Source organism: Bicyclus anynana, chromosome 3 (assembly GCF_947172395.1).
Source record: "Bicyclus anynana chromosome 3, ilBicAnyn1.1, whole genome shotgun sequence".
In the NCBI taxonomy this organism is placed as follows: domain Eukaryota; kingdom Metazoa; phylum Arthropoda; class Insecta; order Lepidoptera; family Nymphalidae; genus Bicyclus; species Bicyclus anynana.
Window position 1 is genome coordinate 18,599,738 of NC_069085.1, and position 21,660 is coordinate 18,621,397.

Below are 21,660 nucleotides of genomic sequence, written 5' to 3' on the forward strand. Positions count from 1 at the left end.
TGGACTTTTTTGTAGAACTTTTAAAGATACATAAAGTCTCCATACATTAATTTCAATTTTACACAATAGTTAAGGCAGCGCATGCGAATAAGTCTGTTTAAGAGGATTTTCAGTCCGACCTGTATGACAAAAACTGTGATAACTCGGCTAATATATATGATACCAATATAAAATATAGCCTATAGCACTCCCCGATAATGTAGCATTCTACTGGTAAAAGAATTTTTAAAATCGGACCAGTAGTTCCGAAGATTACCCCATTTAAAAAATGTGACAAACTTACAAACTTACAAACTTTACCTCTTTATAATATTAGTATAGATTAGTATAGATTTAATTATTAATCTATGCTTCCCGGGATGAGATGGTAAAATATACATCTATAATTTTTCTATTATTTTTTTACAAAACCCGTATTAATGTGAGTGTCTTTAGTTTAATATCGTTGGTAATTTTCGTCCAGTACAACGTGACCTACAGCGCACTCCTTCGGCGGAACGAACAGCGGCAAGGGGTACATTCGACCGGCACGACGTAGGTTGTGCGCGCGCCGCCTTACGTAATCGTTACGTAAGGGGTGGCTCGGGGTGGGCGGCGCGCGGGGCGGGCGGGCCACAGGGCGAAGCGGCCGGCAATCGATCCCGCACCGCAGTCCGGCGGAACGTTCGACCATGGCAGACAAGAATAAGGTTGCTGAGCAGTACTATGCGCCCCCACCGGACCTGGGCAAATGGGAGGGCTTCAAGATCTTCCTGTGGAACTCCGAGACGGGGCAATTCCTCGGCCGCACGGGATCCAGCTGGGGTGAGTTTTCTTTGATTATCACCATCTATCCATACAAAAATCGGGGTTGAAACATGAGGCGTTCATCCATGGTTTTAGTCACAAAAATCCTTGAAGTGTATTTTGAATTTGAGGTAAGTTTTCTTTGATTTTCATCATACATCCATACAAAAGATTGTGACACACCTTCTTAAGGAGCCATACAAGTCTAAAATTATAAATAGTTATTCGTTAGCTTAGATTATGAGGTAAGTTCGTATTATACAAGTAAGTACTTACGGTTTTTGACGGCCTCCGTGGCGTAGTGGTATGAGCGATGGGCTTACAAGATGGAGGTCCTGGGTTCGATCCCCGCTGGACCGATAAAGGTTTTCTTAAATGGTACAGGTCTGGCTGGCGGGAGGCTTCAGCTGTGAATGGTAACCACCCTACCGCGAAAGACGTAGCGTTCCGGTACGTAGTCGCGTGTAACAACCGAAAGGGGTGTGGATTTTCATCCTCCTCTGACTAAGTTAGCCCGCTTCCATCTTAGATTGCATCATCACTTACCATCAGGTGAAATTGTAGTCAAGGGCTAACTTGTGAAGAATAAAAAACGGTATTAACTTTCATTTCCACCATCCATCTTTCATCCATCATTTTCGTCATAAATCGATAGCATAGGTTTTAAGGAAGTCGTTTCCTATCATTTCGACCATCCATCCATAAAAAAAATCTAAACATACATGGGCTTCATCTATCTCTTTCATCATAAAATCTGTATGGTATACACATGGCGTTATTTTTAGATGTAGGTGATTCTTTATTACTATTTATGTAACTTTATTATAGCGATTGTAATGCAAGAATGGTAATCCCCAATTTGGAAGGAATATTTGCTGAAGGGTATTCCTTTTCAGTAAAAAAATTCAGTAGGTAACACTGTGACTTTTTGCCACTGCTATTTTCTCTGGTAAGATATTACATAACGAACTTGAGAGTATTATATTTAACTAAGATAAATGATACAATATATTTAGATCTAATGGGAGGCTTCGGTCGCGCCTGGTTACCTACCTTACGTCACTAAGTGACTTCATATTCTGGTACAAACTTGCTTAGATATTTGTATTTTAGGGTTAAGGCTTAGAATCAATAAATTCGAGATTTTCGCGATTTTTTAAAAATCTTTTACTACCATCATTTATTATCATTAAGTGATACTTTAGTCACTTTCATTGAACATAAATTATTGTAAACATTTTTTAATATACCCACGATGAGGTTTGATATAGATCGGCCTTGCCTAAGATGTCTTTTCGAAATCTGTAAACTCATTTCTTTTTTTCGTTAATAATTCATAACAGCTGTACAAATAATGTATAATACTTAGTTCATATTGAAATAAATAAACGAAGTAAATTTTTTTAGGTCAAAGGTGTTATAACTCTAGATACAGTATAGGTTTTTATTTATCTATGCGACATATTGCGTGCGCAAAGAAAATCAGGTCTTCGGCTAACGTCTTTCATGGCCGTTGGAACCAAAGACACGATAACTTATGAAGTAGGTAAAGCCTGCGCTGAAATATATTTTTATCGCTGCTTTCCGAACCGATGGTAGAGTCACTACTCACTGACAGATTTGAATAGTATACAAGTAAATGATTTTGATTTAACTTGATTTTATAAAAATGTCAATGACTTAAATGGAGTTTAATGATGAATATTCTTTGACTCTGCTTGAACTAATTACGTAACTTATCTTAAAGATTCTTACTTATTTTTGAAGAAAAAAAGTATAGGTCATATTCCTTTTCTTAAAAAAAATTAAGTGGTCAAGTACAGTTTTTTTGCTTGACACAATTGCGTGAAGTCAGTAATATGGTCCAGTTACTGTTACTGTTAAGTACTAACTGCATCTGGTTAATTTTCTTTATTTAATACTAAGATGATAAATAGGTAAATAGGATTTGATCTCGGCTTATACAAATACGAGTAGGTACTAGCGGACGCCCGCGATTTCGTCCGCGTGAAATTTAGTTTTTTACAAATCCGTCAGGAACCATAGCTTTATTTGGGTTTATGAAAAGTAGCCTATGTGTTAGTCCGGAGTAAAATCTATTTCCATTCCAAATTTTAGCCAAATCGATTCAGTAGTTGCGGCGGTAGAGAGTAGGTAATAAACATCAAAAGAAATACCCATACAAACTTTCGCGTTTATAATATTGGTAGGATCATCATCATATCAGCCGATGGACGTCCACTGCAGGACATAGGTCTTTTGTAGGGACTTCCAAACATCACGATACTGAGCCGCCTGCATCCAGCGAATCCCTGCGACTCGCTTGATGTCGTCAGCCTACCTGGTGCGGGGTCGACCAACACTGCGCTTATTAGTGCGGGGTCGCCATTCCAGCACTTTAGGACCCCAACGTCCATCGGTTCTTCGAACTACGTGCCCCGCCCATTGCCACCATTGCCATAGTAGGATACTCGTAGGTTGTTAAGTTTTCATTCAACTGATTTTCATCTACGAGTTAGTCGTCGGGCTAGTAAGTCACAAAAAATATTTCGTAGCATACTACGAGTCTGTAACAGCCAGTCTTCTGATGGCAAGAGGCAGACTGAGAATGTCCGATGTGCAATAACTAAAATAGCCATAAGTCAGTATATAAAAATGTCTAGCATTTCTTCATACTGACCTAGCTGGTGTCATTTCTGCCTTTCATCTTCGCTTTACCTTTCTACATTTCTCTATGAACTGTTGTGGTTTCGAACATTAATTGTGCCACTCATTCATTCCTTTCCCTTATCCCAATTAAGTGGGGTCGGAAAAATATGTAATTTTTTTCCATTCGTCTCTATTACTCGTCAACTCATCATCTTTACACACATGTCCTCTTTCACACATTCCAGCCATCTCTTTTCAGGCCTTCCTCTCCTCTTATGACCTAACACTTGCACATTCAACATTTTTCTTGTAATTTGACTTTTCACCCTACGCAATACATGTGCATACCAAGCTTCTACTCCTCAATTTTTCTGTCACTGGCGCCACTTTCAGACTTCCTCATAAATAAAAGTCATTTCTTATTTTATCCATTTTTGTCACACCATACTCATTTCATTCACATGATTATGATACTATCTGTCCCTTTCAGCGCCCAACATTAACATTCTGATCCATACAGTACGACAGGCATTAATTCGTTAAAAAAATCTGTATCGATACCTGCTAGTTAAATATTACTAACTATCGTTAGGTTGTTGCCATCATCCAATGATACTTGGGTCAATGATCTGTTGATATTCAGTAGCATTGTTTTTGTTTTCTTTTATCACATTTTCACCATTTACTAAACAGCTGTAATAATTTTGACTTCGCGGTAATCCAGTCATAATATACCTTATTTTTCTTTAGTACTTAGTACCTGCTAATATTCTGAATTATGAGACGTTACTGCACTTGAGATTTCTTCCCTCTGGTAATCGGACCAGAGTTTCAATTGAATATCACGGATGGGATACATTAACATCTAAAAATCGTAAAATTTTAAATGATATAGGTACCTATAGATATATCAAAATATTTAAATACTTCTAGATCACCTAGATAGTTAAAATTAGGTATAAAAACCGGCCAAGTGCGTGTTGGGCCACGCGCAGTGAAGGGTTCAGTAGATTAAGCTAGCATTTTAATTCCTTATGCAATGCCATGCGATAGACAGGCGTTGAAAAATTTGAGGAACCCCAATAATTTAATAGAAGAAATTAATATACATACTTATACCTAATTTCATCTTTCTAGTTTTAACACACTCGTGAGTTATGTTACTGACAACTTTATAATTTTAATTAACAACGGAATTAGTATGCAAATATCGATTTCCAACTACGTTTTTAAGTTGGTCGACCTTTAAAAAAAACAATTGCTTCTTAGCTGTATAATGTAATAAAATCCTCAAAACAGTACGTGCATATAACAAAAAGAATTTGTAAACGATATAAATTAATAATATATAAAGATACTTTTGAGTTTTGAGCTATAATGTACTTTAAGTTATATACTCGTATGATTTATAGAATTTGGCACCCACTAAGATATCATTCCTATTTCCACATTTATGTTTTGTTACGATAATATTTTATTGTCGAAATTGTTATCAAATTTCAATTTTCATGCTATAATTACGTGTCATGGCGTTGTGTAGGTATTGTGGGTCATAGCTACATTAAATAAAACTACATTTTAATTGAGCGAGTGAATTAGTAAACAATATCGTACGCTAGTATAATACAATCTGTCCATATTAATTAAGATTAAATTGATACAATTAATCGAAGCTAGGGTTGGCACTACTTAGATATAATTTATTTTTTACAGTAGGTATTTCATTCCTCTTATCTTATATGTATTTTGCATTGAATTAAGCAATGTGTTAAAATAATACACATTATTACACCAAGCTACACAATGTATTATACAATTGGTAATTAATGACAAAAATACTTGAAGGCAAATGAATCGTCTTTCATTATTTTATGTAATTATACGAATTATAAGGTAAGAATTAGGTAAATTTTAAAAGAACAAGATGGCTCTTCTTAGCCGAACCTGCCTTCCGAACTGGTGGTAGAGTCATACAAATAGTCAAACAAGACGTTTCAATACTGCTTGTAAATTAAACCCACTTGAAATAAGCAGACTTAGATTTGATTTCGAAAATAAAAAATAGAAGTATAGAATTTTTGTTACACAGTTAAAGTAATTTCAAATAAATGCAATGAAATTTAATTTTATATTGTACTCTAAAAAATGTTGTTTGTTTTTTACATTATTATAAAAACAGTTCATCCATGTCCACGAACACGACATATCTCGTGATGAGAGCAAGACACTACTTTTGACCAATAGTGGCGAAATCGAAAACATCATGTCTCTTTCCTGATGATGGTCATGGTCAATCATACCGGTACACAACTTGCTTGTAGAAATAAGCATGACTGCACTTCTCAGAACGAGCTTTGTTACAAAAAAGCTTTCCTACTACAGATCCTTTATGTTGAGGGTTATAAAGTCAACATTAGAATGCCGAGCATGCGACCAAAGACATATTTCATGCAAAAAAAACAAATATAGACCAACAGCGGCGGAGCTGTTCCAGATTCAGCTCTTACGCCCGAAGGCAACGAAAGAGGAGGCGATATTTCCGACTGTACTGCTATTGGTCTATCATTTCAGATTCAAATTCAAATACAAAATTCATTTATTTCAATTAGGCTTAGTTTACCAGCACTTTTGAAGCGTCAAGTTATGTCATAATTTAATTACCCGACTGCAAGAAGGGTTATTAATTAATGGTGGTGCTATTGCATTTACTAGACATATAGTTTTAAGTTTAGTCAGACTCTATCTATCACTCGTCTCAAGATAGGTTGTAGTGCATATTAGTAGTGCAGGAAATCAAGAAAAACTTCCTAAAAAGAAAATGATAATGTACAATATTAAAGACATGAAGGTTGTCAACCCTGTGCCAGAGATGTGGGCCACCATTCGCGGCGCCGCGGCGACTGCGCGCGCCTCGTCCTTCGGCAGATCGATCCAAGGACACTGTACCACGTTCCGTGCCGAATGACTATCTAGAACACCATCCTTGGGGTATTTAGCACTCCGTCTTAATTATTACAATTTCTACACAAATACAAATGAATTGCCAAATGTGTTGCTACGCGCAAAATTCAATAACGAGAACGACTCGGCCAATTTGGCAAATTTTTTCCTTGTTTATTTAATTAAGGTTCCTAATTATAAAAAAAATATGTACATAAATGTATCTATTACATGACAAAGTTTGCCTATTTAAACCATTAAACCAATTCCAAAAAGGCCTACAGTGATATATAGCTACTGTATTATCAGTCGTATCGATGATACAGACCCCCGGACTACAGGGGCCCCTTACGCGTGACAGCAAAAAATTAGTAATATGTAATCCACAATCTCACTTAATATGGTGCTTCAGGGGAGAAAAACATAAAGAAAGGAAAACTCTGCAGGTTTTCGTTTTTTCCGTGGTTAAGCGTGCGCCCAAAGGTAAGAAACCGCCTACGATCTATTTAGTTATCTAAATAGCTCGTTTTCCATCGGCTCTATTAGCAGTCATCTTAGTTAGCGTCTAAAAACCTGCCTTTATCTCTGTTAGCTGGTCAGACGTCATGTCATTCCATCGTATTGATGAGCGACTCCTCGATCTTTTACCGTTTGTGATGCCAGTTAATATTTGTTTTAAGTGGTAGCACCGAATAATTGAAAGAACCTGCAAAGTGCTACTAAGTATTTTGTCCTCCTTCGCCACATGATAATATGAAGAAGCCAGAAGGGATACGCTTTTGCGTTTGTATTGGTTTGGTCTGCTAGCTATTAACGGCAAAAGTTCCTTTCTTTGTCTTTGCTGTTGTCCTCCTAATGACTCAGAAAGTTATCGACCAATATATCTTATAAAGCATTTTATCAACCGAAAATTGAAAAGTTACTGAAACAAAATGTGGTTGTTATAGGTTTATATTTTTTTATGACAAGTTAGGTAGCCATAAAAATTCCGTAATACCTAGACCCACCAGTAAAACATTCCTAATCGAAGTAAGACTATGAATTATGCTGACACATGCAATCCGATAATTTAGATTCAAATCATGAATTTTAAATTTACTTCCAATACTACTTAGTTGATTGTCAATAGATATAATCTGTGTTGTCATCAATTCCGTCTGGTTTGAATAATGGAGAACGTTGACGGTAGATGTTGATGTAGTTCTTGATTTATAACATTATGTCTTCTTCATTTATAAGGTACATACAGGGCCGGACCGTCCATACGGCGAACGGAGCGGTCGCTCCAGGCGCCAAATCCTAGGGGGCGCCGAAATGGTAAAGACAAGATCGAAAATAAAATTTATTTCTTTTCGATCGTCTATATTTAAAGCGACGTGCGCGAATTTACTTCTAATAGAGGCGTCTTTCTTTACCTATGGTGCAGGGAGTGCGTTGATTTTAACCCGGGTATATACAGGTAATAGATGGCGCTAGGGTGATGATTGTACCCGGGCGCTGCGTGAGCTAGAGAGTCTTTACTTATAGTGCAGGGGGTGCGTTACACCCGGGTGTCGCGATCTCAGGGGCGCCCAAGCGCCACTCGCCGCGCGGGTTTTATAGGTACTAGGGGGCGCTACGGTGATGATTGCATCCGGGCGCTACGTGAGCTAGAGTCTTTACCTGTAGTGCATGAGGTGCGTTACACCCGGGTGCCGCGATCTCAGGGGCCCCAAGCGCCACTCGCCGCGCGGGTTCTATAGGTACTAGGGGGCGCTAGGGTGATGATTGCACCCGGGCACTACGTGATCGAGAGACGGTATTGTGCCTGATTTTCAATTGGCCTGAGTATGGTCAAAATATTCGCGTTCCATAAGTTCGTAGCCTAAGTAAACCAGGAAACTACAAAGCTATAATTTTTTAGTTAATTTATTTTTCAACTTTATTTAGAGCTCAATACACTTATTTTGTTGGCCTGGAAACATTTCTATACCAGGTATTTTTTTTCTTTAAACTCTTAGAAAATGCATAGACCACTTTCATAAAAATTTTGAACTCGATAAGTGGTTTTTCTAGCTTCGGAAATAGATAAAAGTCTGATGGAGACGAGACTAGATCATATGAATATGGTGGTGAGGTAAGAATTCTAAATTATACTGATGAATTTCTGCTATGCTTTTAACAAACGTTAGAAACTCGCAAATTATCCTGATGAAACAAAACTTTTCTTCTCAATGATCATGGCCATTTTTCTTTAATTTGTACTCTGAAACATCGCAGCAGATTTCACTAATAAGCAGAGTTTATATTTACGCCTTTTTTTTAGTAATCCACCGTAATTACATCCCGCGAATCTCAAAAAACTAAGGCCATTACTTTTGCAACACGCAAAACCGCTTCTGCCTTTTTGGAACATTGGATCCTGGTCGTGTCCACTTCGTCAGTCGATCGCGTATTTGTTCAACTCAAAGAAGCCAAGGCGATTATGTGATGTTTGCCTTCTGTTCAGATGCCAATAGTGTCAGCTATCTTCCTAAAAGTCAATCTATCTATCTATCTATCTATCTTCTATCTTCTATCTATACTATAATAAAAGAGTAGAAATCGAGTGTCTGTACTTTGCCAAAATTTAACTAAAATCAAGTTAGGGCAATGAGAAATGAGCAATTGAATACGAAAACATTTTTTTTAATTATCTTGTCTGTCTGTCTGTCTGTCTGTCTGTCCTTCTGTCTGTATGTTCGCGCTATTCTCTGGTTCTACTGGACGGATTTTGATGCGGATTTCACAAATAGATTAAGCATAGTCCAGGGCAACATATAGGCTTTGTTTCATTAAGATCGGATATATAGCAAAAAACGCGAACTTTATTCTACATCGGCCTTCGGCCGGGGGCTTTTACTATTGCTTCCGACTGTGACTATGGCTGGGCATTTTACCCATGCGCAAAAAACGCGCGGCCTTCGGCCGCGAACTTTATTGTGAACCTGCCTTCGGCCAGGGGTTTGTAATAGGGCTTCCGACTGTGATTATGGCTGGGCTTTTACCTAAGCGCAAAAAACGCGCGGCCTTCGGCCGCGCACTTTATAATATACTACTATATCATAAAAAAATTTTCATTAAATTAAAAGCGAAACATAACATCGTATGTGCTATCTTCTGATCAGTTTGAAGGCGGTACCAAGTTAGTGCTGTGTTAATTAAAGCCGTATCTGAAAGAAGTGTCTGAAAATCCAGTTAAAATCTTTATGATTTAAACGGCTTAAATCGAATCGAAATCGAACGGTCAAATTGAGAAACCTCCTCCTTTTTTTGAAGTCGGTTAAAAATGTATGACATTCCGATATACGTTAGGCTACGAACTTTTCAAACGTTGTTGAAATGTTAGGAGCAAACAGGCAAGGCGCCATAATTGGATCTCGCTCCATTCTAAAATTTACCTCGGTCCGGCGCTGGGTACATATATAGTTCAGAACATAGGGGTAAGGCATTCTGTACTAGTTTATACCTTTTGATTGTCTTGGGGTTGAAATTTTCCTTCCGGGGATGTATCTTAACGTAATGACAAAGATGATTGGAGTCCATCTAAATCACTATTCACCTTAGAAGTTTAAAAGTACAGTTTTTGCTAATTTTTCTCAGTGAGTTGTTCCTAGTTGGTGATGTTATACGCATTCAGCTGTAATGCGAAGCTAAAGCTATGGATATAAAGCATATTTTAGTATATACCTTAGAAATACCCGATTTCCTCTTACGAAGTAGGAGAAAATCGGGTTACGTTGTATTTAAACGGCCCCTTAGCTAAATCCAGTGCATATTATGAGTATCCGGCATGACTAATAACCAGTGCTTCCAGTGCACTATGTCACTTAAGAGTCAAGATCACAAAGTTAAGATGAGTGCTCCGTGCTCTTTGCATTCCGAGGACTAAACTCTGGGATGCCGAGTTCGTCATGCGGCAGAAAAAAAATCTCCGAAAACATCACGAACTTGTGCAACCGTTGCAGGTTTAAGAGGTCCGTTTCAAGAGTCTACCTTCACTGATCTCTGTCTGTCTGTCCAGCTAATTTTGAAGTAATCATATCAGGAACTAGACCAGAGTATACCCATTGTATTATGGAACTGCAGTTCTAGCGAAGCCAAGATTGTAAGCAGGTCATAGACAGAAATTAAAGACAACTTGTAAATAGTTCTGTCATAACCGCGCAATGACGTTAGTGGAAACAAATCGATGCATTCAGCGTTAGCGGCTGCATGATTGATGCAGGTGTTGTGCGGGTCACGGAGGATGCGCGGATTGCTCGGCCCCACGCATGCGTACATGCCTCTGTATGCTCTACCTCTATAATCTATGCGTTCTATATCTTCAGTACGCGGGAATCCCTACTGAATCACCTTTTGACATTTGACTGGCACACTAAGTAGGTACCTAGTACCTGCTCGCGTCACTATTGTAGCTACTATTCTAACTAATCTGACCGCGTCAATTAGGTCTACTTGATTCTCCTATTCCCTGAAGAGGGGTTGCCTTTGTAGTTGGCACTACTAACGCCTTTGTAACGTAACTTTGTAAAGTAGGTTACATTGTAGAAAAGCAATATTAAATGGAGTGGAAAGGGGCGTGGATTTTCATCCTACTCCTAACAAGTTAGCCCGCTTACATAAAAAAGTGACACAGAAGTAGAAGGAATGACATCGAAACTAGTTTATCAAAGACAGTTTGCGCATACCTTGTATACATTTTTGTTGTTCTATTAATTCTGATGACATAAAGAACAAAAAATCACTCCACAATATTCTTACAGGTATGAAACCACAGTAATCCTGATAACAAGTGAGTCTATATAACAGGTAGCCCAGATGCGTTTCATTCCTCTAACTCTACCTATCTCAGGATCTTACTCTATAAAGTCATTTCGCAAGAAATGTCCGCAAACATATATGTCCAACGACATAGTATGCAGTATACAGGGTGTTTTAGTCCTGCTTGGAAGGAAGCACCGTTGTTGTCTTATGGGTACAAATTGCCCCAACATCTACCGGCGGCCTAGTTCGGTGCCTCTAATTAGTATCGGGTTAATTAATACGCGCGTGTCAACGAGCCGCTGTCCTATTATCGTGTACTATTAGAGTGCCGCTGAAAACTGTACGGAGGATTCTATTTATGGATCAGTGGCATAATGGTGTTATCATTTTTAATGTCCTTATCTAATACATGTTATGACCTGGTTTGTCCAGAGGTTAACCCTCCATTGGCCTAAACTCCAAACCAAAATGTTAAGACGTCGTCGTCATCAAGCCATATTCGGCTCACTGCTGAGCTCGACTCTCCTCTCAGAATGAGAGGGGTTAGGCCAATAGTCCACCACGCTGGCCCATTGCGGATTGGCAGACTTCACACACGCAGATAATTAAGATAATTCTCTGGTATGCAGGTTTCCTCACGATGTTTTCCTTCACCGAATGAGACGCGTGATACTTAATTTCTTAAAATGCACACAACTGAAAAGTTGGAGGTGCATGCCCCGGACCGGATTCAAACCCACACCCACCGGAATCGGAAGAGGTCATATCCACTGGGCTATCACGGTTAAGACGTACCATTTACAAATTTGACAGATTATAGTCATGATATCATTCAGATAGCCGGAAACGAATGGATGAAATCTGGCAAAGACAGGGAGTTGTGGAAGAAGATGGAGGAGGCCTTTACCTTTCAGGGGTCCATATTTAATAAGAACTTACTAACTAATATTACTAACATAATTTAAGAAAACTTGCTAACAGACTACTAACAACTTTTGAAATGTAATTTAGATATGTAAATTTAGATATGGAATAAACGGCTTATTTATTTATTATTTATTATTTTAGTCATGATTATAGTCACTTTATTGGTAGAGAACACATAAGTCGGTATACACAGTACACATTAGTAAAATTAAATAAGTAAAATTAGATAAGATTATCACACTCCTACTAATATGTTTGTTTGAATATTATAAACGCAAAAGTTTGTATGGATGTCTGGATGTATGTTTGGATGTTTGATGATTTGGCTGAAACTTGGAATGTAAATACATTTTACTCTGAATTAACACATAGGCTACTTTTTATCCCGAAAAAAATCTATAGATTCCGAGGGATTTGTGGAAAAGTAAAACCCACGCGGGCGAAGTCGCGGGAGTCCGCTAGTTTTAATAATATTTAAGTCAGTACTCGGGCTCTAGAAAAATCTTTCGATAAGCCAGCTTTTCAGGTTTATTACGGATATTTGATGAGGATGAATCTTCCATGTTTACATAACAGTTTTTGAGGAATCAATCAAGGATTAGTTGTGAAGAAATCTGTAGCTATGATATTTAGATTTCATTTAAATTAAACAACGATTATCGCGGGGATCTTTTAGCTTCAAGATCTTTGTAAGCAATGAACTCGCCTTGTAACAACGCCTTGTTTCAGAAATACTGAATGAACTACCCGCAAGCCTACCACGTAATCGGATTACACGTCAACATAATATTTTCCTCGTATTTATGTCTCTAATAGCATTACATACACAGAAGCTTGGAGTACTTGCTTACAGTGTATGGAAAATGATATCTATTGATTTTTACCTCTTGAACTGATGTTGTTTTATCTTTATTACTTGGATCTGTGATAGCCCAGTGGATATGACCTCTGTCTCCGATTCCGGAGGGTGTGGGTTCGAATACGGTCCGAGGCATGCACCTTCAACTTTTCAGTTGTGTGCATTTTAAGAAATTAAATATCACGTGTCTCAATCGGTGAAGGAAAACATCGTGAGGAAACCCGCATACCAGGGAATCATCTTAATTCTCTGCGTGTGTGAAGTCTGCCAATCCGCATTGGGCCAGCGTGGTGGACTATTGGCCTAACCCCTCTCATTCTGAGAGGAGACTCGAGCTCAGCAGTGAACCGAATATGGGTTGATGACGACTTGGATCTGTAGATTATAACAGCTGTTATAATTATAGGTTATACTATAACTTTTTAAATTATCTTCCCAATTTCATTACTTACACATTATAGTCCTGCTATTGTTTTGCAACTTCGTTGATGACACTCTCATTGATATGCGGGAGACGGAAGGCAAGACCTGTGCGGGTGACGTCGTGTGCGCGGGGCATCGTTACCCCCCGCCCGACCCGCGCGGACCATCAGGAGTGTTACCTATAGCCTAGCTATAACCTAAATAGTCCCTGTACTCAGGCTTAGTATATTCATGACCACACTGCTCATTGTACATTGACGTTCATAGTGCGTAGGACTTTTGAAAGTAGCGAAACATTGTGGTGGGACTTAGACTAATAATCTATAGACCCGCAACACCTATCAAGTTTTCACTGCAAACGTAAGCCACTGTGACTATGTGAGCGTAAGAGCTAAGCTGATTACCTTCGCCGACACACACACAAGCGTACTTATCGTGCCTACGCGTCAAGTACCCCGATTTCGGGGCACATTAAACAGCCTACAAATCCGGCGACTACACACGTCTATTCTATATGTAATCTTCCAGACTTTGATGCGTCCAACATATGAAAATTTCGCAAAGTTCCACTTGGTTTTGATTATTAAATCTTTTCCAAACGATATCTGCTCTGTTGTCATCTATAGGGCTGGTAGTATTGTTTTTTTTATTAAGTAAAAAAATCGTGTTTTGCATTGTGGTTTTGAGGGCTGAAGGAGTAAAACTAGTGCAAGAATAGTCACATGAGCTTGAACTTATTTCTATTTCAATGTAAAAACTAGATATTTTTGTCCACAGCCAAAATCCTGTTGTTCTACCTGATCTTCTACCTGATCCTCGTGGGGTTCTTCGCCGCGATGCTGACTATCTTCTACCAGACGCTGGACTCCAAGATGCCCAAGTGGCAGATGGACGCGTCGCTCATCGGGAATAATCCAGGTACATTATCGTTTATTTTTCTATTAAAAAAATAATATTTGCTATACCAACTAAGTATGACCAATATTTCCGTTGCTTTTAAATTACTGGGAAAGTATCAGAAGTGGTTATGACCATAGTCCAGCTGGCAGCCATCGAAACCATAACCTGGGTGTTGAGTACAGCCTCTTTACCGATTCAGACTTCAATAATAAAAAACCTTACACAAACTTCTAAATACATTTGCAGAAAAAAGTCTGGTTTTATTTTACTAAATATTTTGATAATTATGTTGTAAATAAAACTGAAAAGTTTAAAAAAAACATCGTAATACTTTACTTGCTATAATAACTCTTTAAATTCTTTAATAAATTGGTTTAGTGAAGTGAAAATTGTTTAACGGATCATCGATAAAGTTGTATACCATTGGGTGTGTATCAATCGTATTATATTACGCGTTTATTTACATTTAAGACTGTTAAAGTAGCAAAATTAACATTATTCTATAGTCTATTAATTTCCATCACCATAATCAAAAACTAACAAATAACAATCATAAACAATTTTCGGTTACTTTAGAGGCCGTTAATTTTTTTCTTTTTCTCCAGGTCTTGGATTCCGGCCGATGCCGGACACGGATGCCGCTGTAGAAAGTACCCTCATCTACTACAAGGCTAACGACAAGGGCTCCGTGCTCAAATGGGCTACAGTCATCGATGACTTCCTAAAGCGTGAGTTTCATAAACGTTCCTTATCTATACGAATGTCATAAAGAGAAAACATTTGTATTTTTGTATGTAACGAATATACTCGAATCTACTGGATCGATTTAAAAAATAATTTCCTTAATAGAATGCTAAATTAATAGTAAAGGTTCTATTTTATACCAGTATTCCCATGGGAATGGGAACTATAATTCAGATATAATTTAACATACGGATTTTGTCAAGGTATTTTTATGATTCCGACGAAGGGTGGTATATGTTTATCGTATATCTGTGTATCTGTGGTATCGTAGCTCGAAAAATTATTGACTGATTTGTAAGTTTTTTAAAATAATTTCTTAGTTATAATAGGCAAAGTTTCGATAAGCCGTTCTGAAGGATGGATGGATATGACGTCGCTCGATTTCGTGTTGGCGCGGTGGCGCGACTTGTTTTCGTAAAGAGTAGGGAGTTCGAAGCCATCAGGCGGGAACGATTAGCAATGTACGGCGCTCGCCGTATGGTCTAGCTCGTCTTGTCGTGGCGTTCGATCCGTCCACACCTTTTGTTGGACAGTTCTTCATGGGTGATTTTGGGATAGGCAGAGAAAGTGACATGAGTGGAAAAAGGAAGGGTTAGTTAACTTAAATAAAAAAAAAAAGAGAATTTTAATTATTCTTTTTTGACAGGTTATGACATTATGGCAGGAGCTTAACATATAATTGACATCCTTTGTTGCTTTAGAATGAAGAGATAGCGATATTTGAATTCCAGCGCAACAGCAACAGATATATCAATAATAGCTTTTACTCTTCACGAAATATATGTTTGATGCATGCTAGGCTTACAGGGGTATTTTTTAATGTGAAGTCTATACTACTATTATTCACTATTTCAGAGTACCAAAAGAAGGGAAGCGGCAGCGGCGAGGTCCCCGGCGCTGAGAACAGGGTGCCGTGTTCCGCGAACTCTGCGGCGTTAGGGGAGAAGCAGGTCTGCGACGTGCCCATCGACGACTTCCACCCCTGCACCCCCGCCAACCAGTACAACTACGAGGAGGCCGGGCCTTGCGTGTTCCTCAAACTGAACAAGGTATTTACCAAAGACATAGTTTTGAACCCAAAACATTCATATAACATACAAATATCAGCTACCGTTTTTTCTTCTTTAAGCTCTTTAAAACCTGATGGTCAGGGCTATGCTAGTTTCTAGTTAGTAGATTTAAATGGACCAGGAATATATCGGCACTATTAATTTCTGTATCTGGCGCGTCTGGTTCTGCCGTGTCTTCGTTAACCAGGAATCCAGTGGAAAAACTCTAATGCGACATCAGACATTTGGCATCACTCGTGACCTATCCAGTCATAAATTTGCTGCTACTTTAATGATTCTTTATTTTTTTTGTTAAATTCTACTAAAGTCCAGAAGCTAATTTTTAGGTTTAAGTAAAAAGTGGCACAAAACTGGAAAATAATAAATGATAAAAATGTTTACTTACAGATCTTCAATTGGACACCCAACCCTTACAACAACACAGAAGACTTGCCAGCAAACATGCCGGATGACTTGAAGCAGCACATTAAGTTAGTTGTAAGTATGCCTTTCAATAATTAAGTTGTTTCACTTGATTCTTATTTAATTTTCATCACTTAAAACTTAAAATAAGTGAAAGCGTTTTAGTTCCTTTGATTTTATGTACATCATTTCGTTTATCTTACGGCGACCATATCGATTGCTTGAAAAAATCTTATTTATGCAATAATCATTGCTTATTTATGCAATAATCATTGCTTATTTATGCAATAATCATTGCTTATTTATGCAATAATCATTGCTTACTTTGCGTTACAGTCTGGCAAAAAGGAAGCTAACACCGTATGGGTGTCATGCGAGGGCGAGAATCCGGCTGATGTCGAGAACATCGGACCCGTGCAGTACATCCCTCGGCGCGGGTTCCCATCGTACTACTACCCCTTCACCAACAAGGAGGGCTACCTCAGCCCACTTGTCGCTGTACTCTTTGAGAAGCCAAGGAGTAAGTTCAAAATTTGAATCAACACGTTCACAGTCACCATATAAAGTTACCAGCGGACGCCCGTGACTTCGTCCGCGTAAAGTTCGTTGTCAACTTTACTAATACCTCTACCCTACCCTACCCCTACCCTACCCAACCCCTACCTCTACCCAACCCCTACCCTACCCCTACCCTAGCTAGAGAGAAATTGCCATGAGCTACGTTTGCCTTGGGCTTACAGGGCTGTAAAAGTGTTAGGTAGTGTGTTCTAATTAATGCATACAATAAATACATGGGTCGCTAATTATAATCCCTATAAAAAATTTAGTGGTGTCACTTGGTGATGGACAGAGCTACTTCCTTAGAACTTCTATATGATTAAATCAGCAATGCTGAGATCAGCAGAATAATCAAACTACACACACACATAGCTCAAGCGGCAAAGTGCACAATAGTTAAGTCACACAATAGTCAAAGTACGTTTTAGTCCTAAGATTCAGGAATTTTGATCACTAGAAATAGCAGTATTGGTCGATCCACTAGATTGACGATATCTCACGGGTTTTATGCCGTCTTTGGATAAGATTAAGACCATTGTGTTTACAGGAGGTCTATATTCTATATATATCTACTAGTAATTATAACGAGATCAGTCTTGTCAAATAAAATTTAGAACAGTCAAAAAAATTGTATCTTGAATGTACTATGCTTTAAATTGGTTCCGAAATTACGTACAACAATGAAAACCCTTAATAGGACCTTTGTGTTTCATGTCTGTTGTCTCATTACAGCGGGCGTCCTGATCAACATCGAATGCAAAGCGTGGGCGAAGAACATCTTCTACGACCGGTACGAGCGGCGCGGCTCGGTGCACTTCGAGCTGATGGTGGACCGCTCCTAAACGCCATTGGCCCACAGCTTGGCGGCCAACATTCCGACACTTGTGTTGCTTGGCCAAACTATCAGATGCTTAGGTTTTAGGGTGTACGGATGACTTTTGTATGGCGTCACCGTAAACGTTACGGACTTACAGTTCTGAAAATAGCGTAATATGATATAGGTATCGCGGTATATAGTACAATCAGTGAGTTGTAACCTGTTGAATAATTAAAAACAAATGGTTGAATAATAGATTGAATGAGAGTATGATTGAGACTTATATAATAATTATGGGGTGATGTTTTACGACGATGTTTATGCGTCTGTAATTAAAATGTAGTAAATTAACAAGTGAAAGATTCTTCGAGCATGGTAAATAAACTGACCGAGAAATAAGTAAAGGAACGTAATGAATTCTAATGTTGAGGTTCATTTATTATCTCTAACAAAAGATTATCGTTAAACCTAGCAGAGTGTATGATGATAATGAAGGGATTGATTCAATTTCAAGATAAGTGTTCGTTATAAAAGTGACCATGACTTGAACGACCATGTTCATGATCAAATAGAAGTACAGGTCTCGGTCAGTCAGTGTAGTCTGAAATTTTGTGAAGTCTATATGGATGCCTATGTCGAAATGTACATAGGCCTCCACGCTCAGGGCCTCAGGCAGGCGTGATGAAATGATTGTTGTTGTTGTGAATGTCGTCAACTTGAGAGAATGTCACTGTTGTCATAGACGCTGATTTTAGAACGATAGGTACCTCATAGAAAAGTCGTGTTACCGCGCTAGTGTGTCCCGTCATAACTAAATAAGTATTAGAGTAAGCGCATACAATTTTGAATCGTTCGTTTAGTCATTTATTATTAAATATAATAATGTTAATAGTTGAGGACGCATGCTAGCGATTTGGTAATTCGATATTTTCAATTATCTGTTCTATGTTTTAGACTTAGTAATAATCTAGTAAATATGTATCGTGTGCGAGATGTATTAATGTTTTAAAGTGTTAAAACGATCAGGCGGAAAGTTGCAGCTTTTTACTTTTGACGTGGCAAAGTTTTGACTGGAACATTGTAAATGCAGGTAATGAAATTGGTATGATCATTAATATGGCTCGTACATTAGTAAGGATTTGTCAGTGTTACAAAAGCTATCCGTGTCGGCTGCATTGTTTTGCTACTGAAACAACTTGGTGATAACACTGGGCCAAGTTTTAGAACTACACTGCCAACTATTTTAGTCACACTAGCCAAGTCACCTGTGGTTGGCCGCCAAGTTGTCCGAATGTACGCCAATTGGTTGCCAAGTTCACCACACACAAACACCACGCCAGGCGCCGGCTGCCAAGCGCCGAATCTCCCCACGTTTTACTTTCTATTTGATGTCTTGTTTAATGTCTTTGACAAAAATATATCACGAACTTTCAAATGATAATGTAAAATCGATGTATTTAATACATTAATAACAATCAATTATTACCAAATCAGAATTTACCCAGTTTAGACGCAATATATACATTTGTATCGATAAAAAAGTGTTACGGACATCACTAACGATCCTGTCAAATAGAAAGTAATACAACGGTCGGGGTATACTCTAGCAATAGCCACATAGTCGGCGTTTAATTTATATTCGTTTTAGAATAGCCCGAGGGCGCCACTGAGTTGAATCTTTTGTTTACACGCTTAATAAATAAATAAATCTAATTAATTAACTTAAATTATTAAATATTTATTATTGTAATGTTTTTTCTGGACGGAGAGTCAATAAATATGCAATAGTTGGTTCCAATTTAGCTTTTTTTTCCAAGTGTTTTATTTCTCAACCCTTTATCTAATAAATATTTATAAAACTTAGGTAGGTTAGGTACTTAGGCTTCCCGCAACCCGCTTGATGTCCTCAGTGCGAGAGGGAGATGTTACATTAATAATAATAATAATAATAATAATCGTTTATTTCTTAGTAATATACAGTTTTAACAAATAGGGGCTGAAACCTCCTTGTAGGTATATAATAACCCGTGTTAGGAGGCCTCGCTCTTCTATAACAGAGGTATTAAAATTACTAAATTAACAAATAGTTTTTTCTTAACAATTATAATTACTCACAGTTATCACAAATGTGTGTGCGTGAGGGTGTGTGTGTGTGCGCGTGTGAATATGCGAATGAATGTGTGTATGTATGTGTGTGTGTATGTGAGTGTGCGTAAGTGTGCGTGTCGATGTGTGCATGCAAGTGAGTGTAAAGCTGTAGTAAATTTATGTCTACGTCAATTTGAGTTTATGTAATAATAGTGATTCTGTTTCTTCATAACTTTTTGTTTTTAGCCAGTTTGTAAGTGTAATTTTTATTTCGTGAAACTTAGTTGGGTAAATATTAAGCGTTTCGTTAATTTTATTATACAGGTTTGCTGATTTTACCCGATACTGATTCTGAGAAAATGAGGTTTTTACAGCTGATACATTAATAACATTAACATTCCTCCTTTTGTTTTTATTAACAGGCACATATTTTAGGGATTTATGTACTTTTAGAATTGTCTGTAAAATATATAGCTGTCTTACAGTCAGAATTCCACTTGAAGAGTAAAGTGCGCTCGTAGGGAACCTATATGGCTTAAAGTACATGACCTTTAGTAGCAATCTTTGTGCTCTTTCTATTTCAATAAACTTAGTCTTGACTGCCCCACCCCAAATTGGAAGGCAATAGCTTATCACAGATTGAGCCAAAGCAATATAAATTCTATTAAGCAGGACGTTAGAGGCTATGTGTGTGTGTAAAAATCCAGATCAGTTTCCTTAATCTGCCACTAATAACATCTATTTGGTCATGCCAAGATAGCCTCTGGTCTATCGTTGGAAGACATCTTTAAGCTTCTGAATTGGAACGGATTTGGCATCAACATCAGTGGCGAGTACTTCACTCAACTGCGATTTGCCGACGATGTGGTGGTCATGGCAGAGACTCTGGATGACCTTGGTACCATGCTCAATGACCTCAGCAGGGGTTCTCAACAGGTGGGCCTTAAAATGAACATGAGTAAGACAACGATCATGTGCAATGCTCATGTACCGTCCACCCAGTTATTGTTGAGGACTCTGCGCTCGAAATTGTTGACGAGTATATTATATACCTAGGACACACAATCCAGTTCGGTAGGTCTAATTTTTAGAAGGAGGTAAACTGCCGAATTCAACTCGATTGGGCTGCGTTCGGGAAACTCCGCAATATCTTTTCGTCCATAATTCCTCAGTACCTAAAGACAAAAGTCTTCGAGCAGTGCGTGTTGCCAGTGATGACTTACGGATCCAAAACCTGGTCGCTAACTGTGGCCCTCATAAAAAGGCTCAATGTCACTCAGCGCACGGTGGAGCGAGCAATTGCGGTGAAGTGGCAATGGGCAGGCCACATAGTTCGAAGAGCCGATGGGCGTTGGGGTCCCAAGGTGCTGGAATGGCGACCCCGCACCGGAAAGCGCAGTGTTGGTCGATCCCCCACTAGGTGGACAGCTGAAGATCATACAGGTTTACGCGTCGACCTCGACACATTCCGACCATTTCCGACCGATATTGTATGAGGATATCTCAAAAGCCATGTAGTAACATCATCAATGCTTCAATGCAAAGCTAGGTAGAAGCGGTTCAGAGTTGAGAGTGGGGCAATTTGGTTATGGGCAAAGGAACCACAGGGGCCAAATGTTGGCTGACTTCATTGAAAAGGAGGGACTCTTCATGATGAACTCGTTTTTCAAGAAGCCGCCACACAGGAAATGGACCTGGATGAGTCTGAATGA

The 21,660-nt window shown here is 38.5% G+C and overlaps 1 protein-coding gene across 1 annotated transcript; it reads left to right on the forward strand.

Annotated features, from left to right (window-relative positions):
* The first annotated feature begins 628 nt into the window (after positions 1-628).
* LOC112049325 (sodium/potassium-transporting ATPase subunit beta-2) lies at positions 629-19,662 on the forward strand. Its single transcript, XM_024087175.2, has 7 exons — positions 629-804; positions 14,147-14,287; positions 14,875-14,997; positions 15,869-16,062; positions 16,471-16,560; positions 16,822-17,005; positions 17,776-19,662. Exons 1-7 carry the CDS (start codon positions 672-674, stop codon positions 17,883-17,885), a joined length of 975 nt encoding a protein of 324 aa, XP_023942943.1. The 5' UTR covers positions 629-671; the 3' UTR covers positions 17,886-19,662.
* The last annotated feature ends 1,998 nt before the right edge of the window (positions 19,663-21,660 follow it).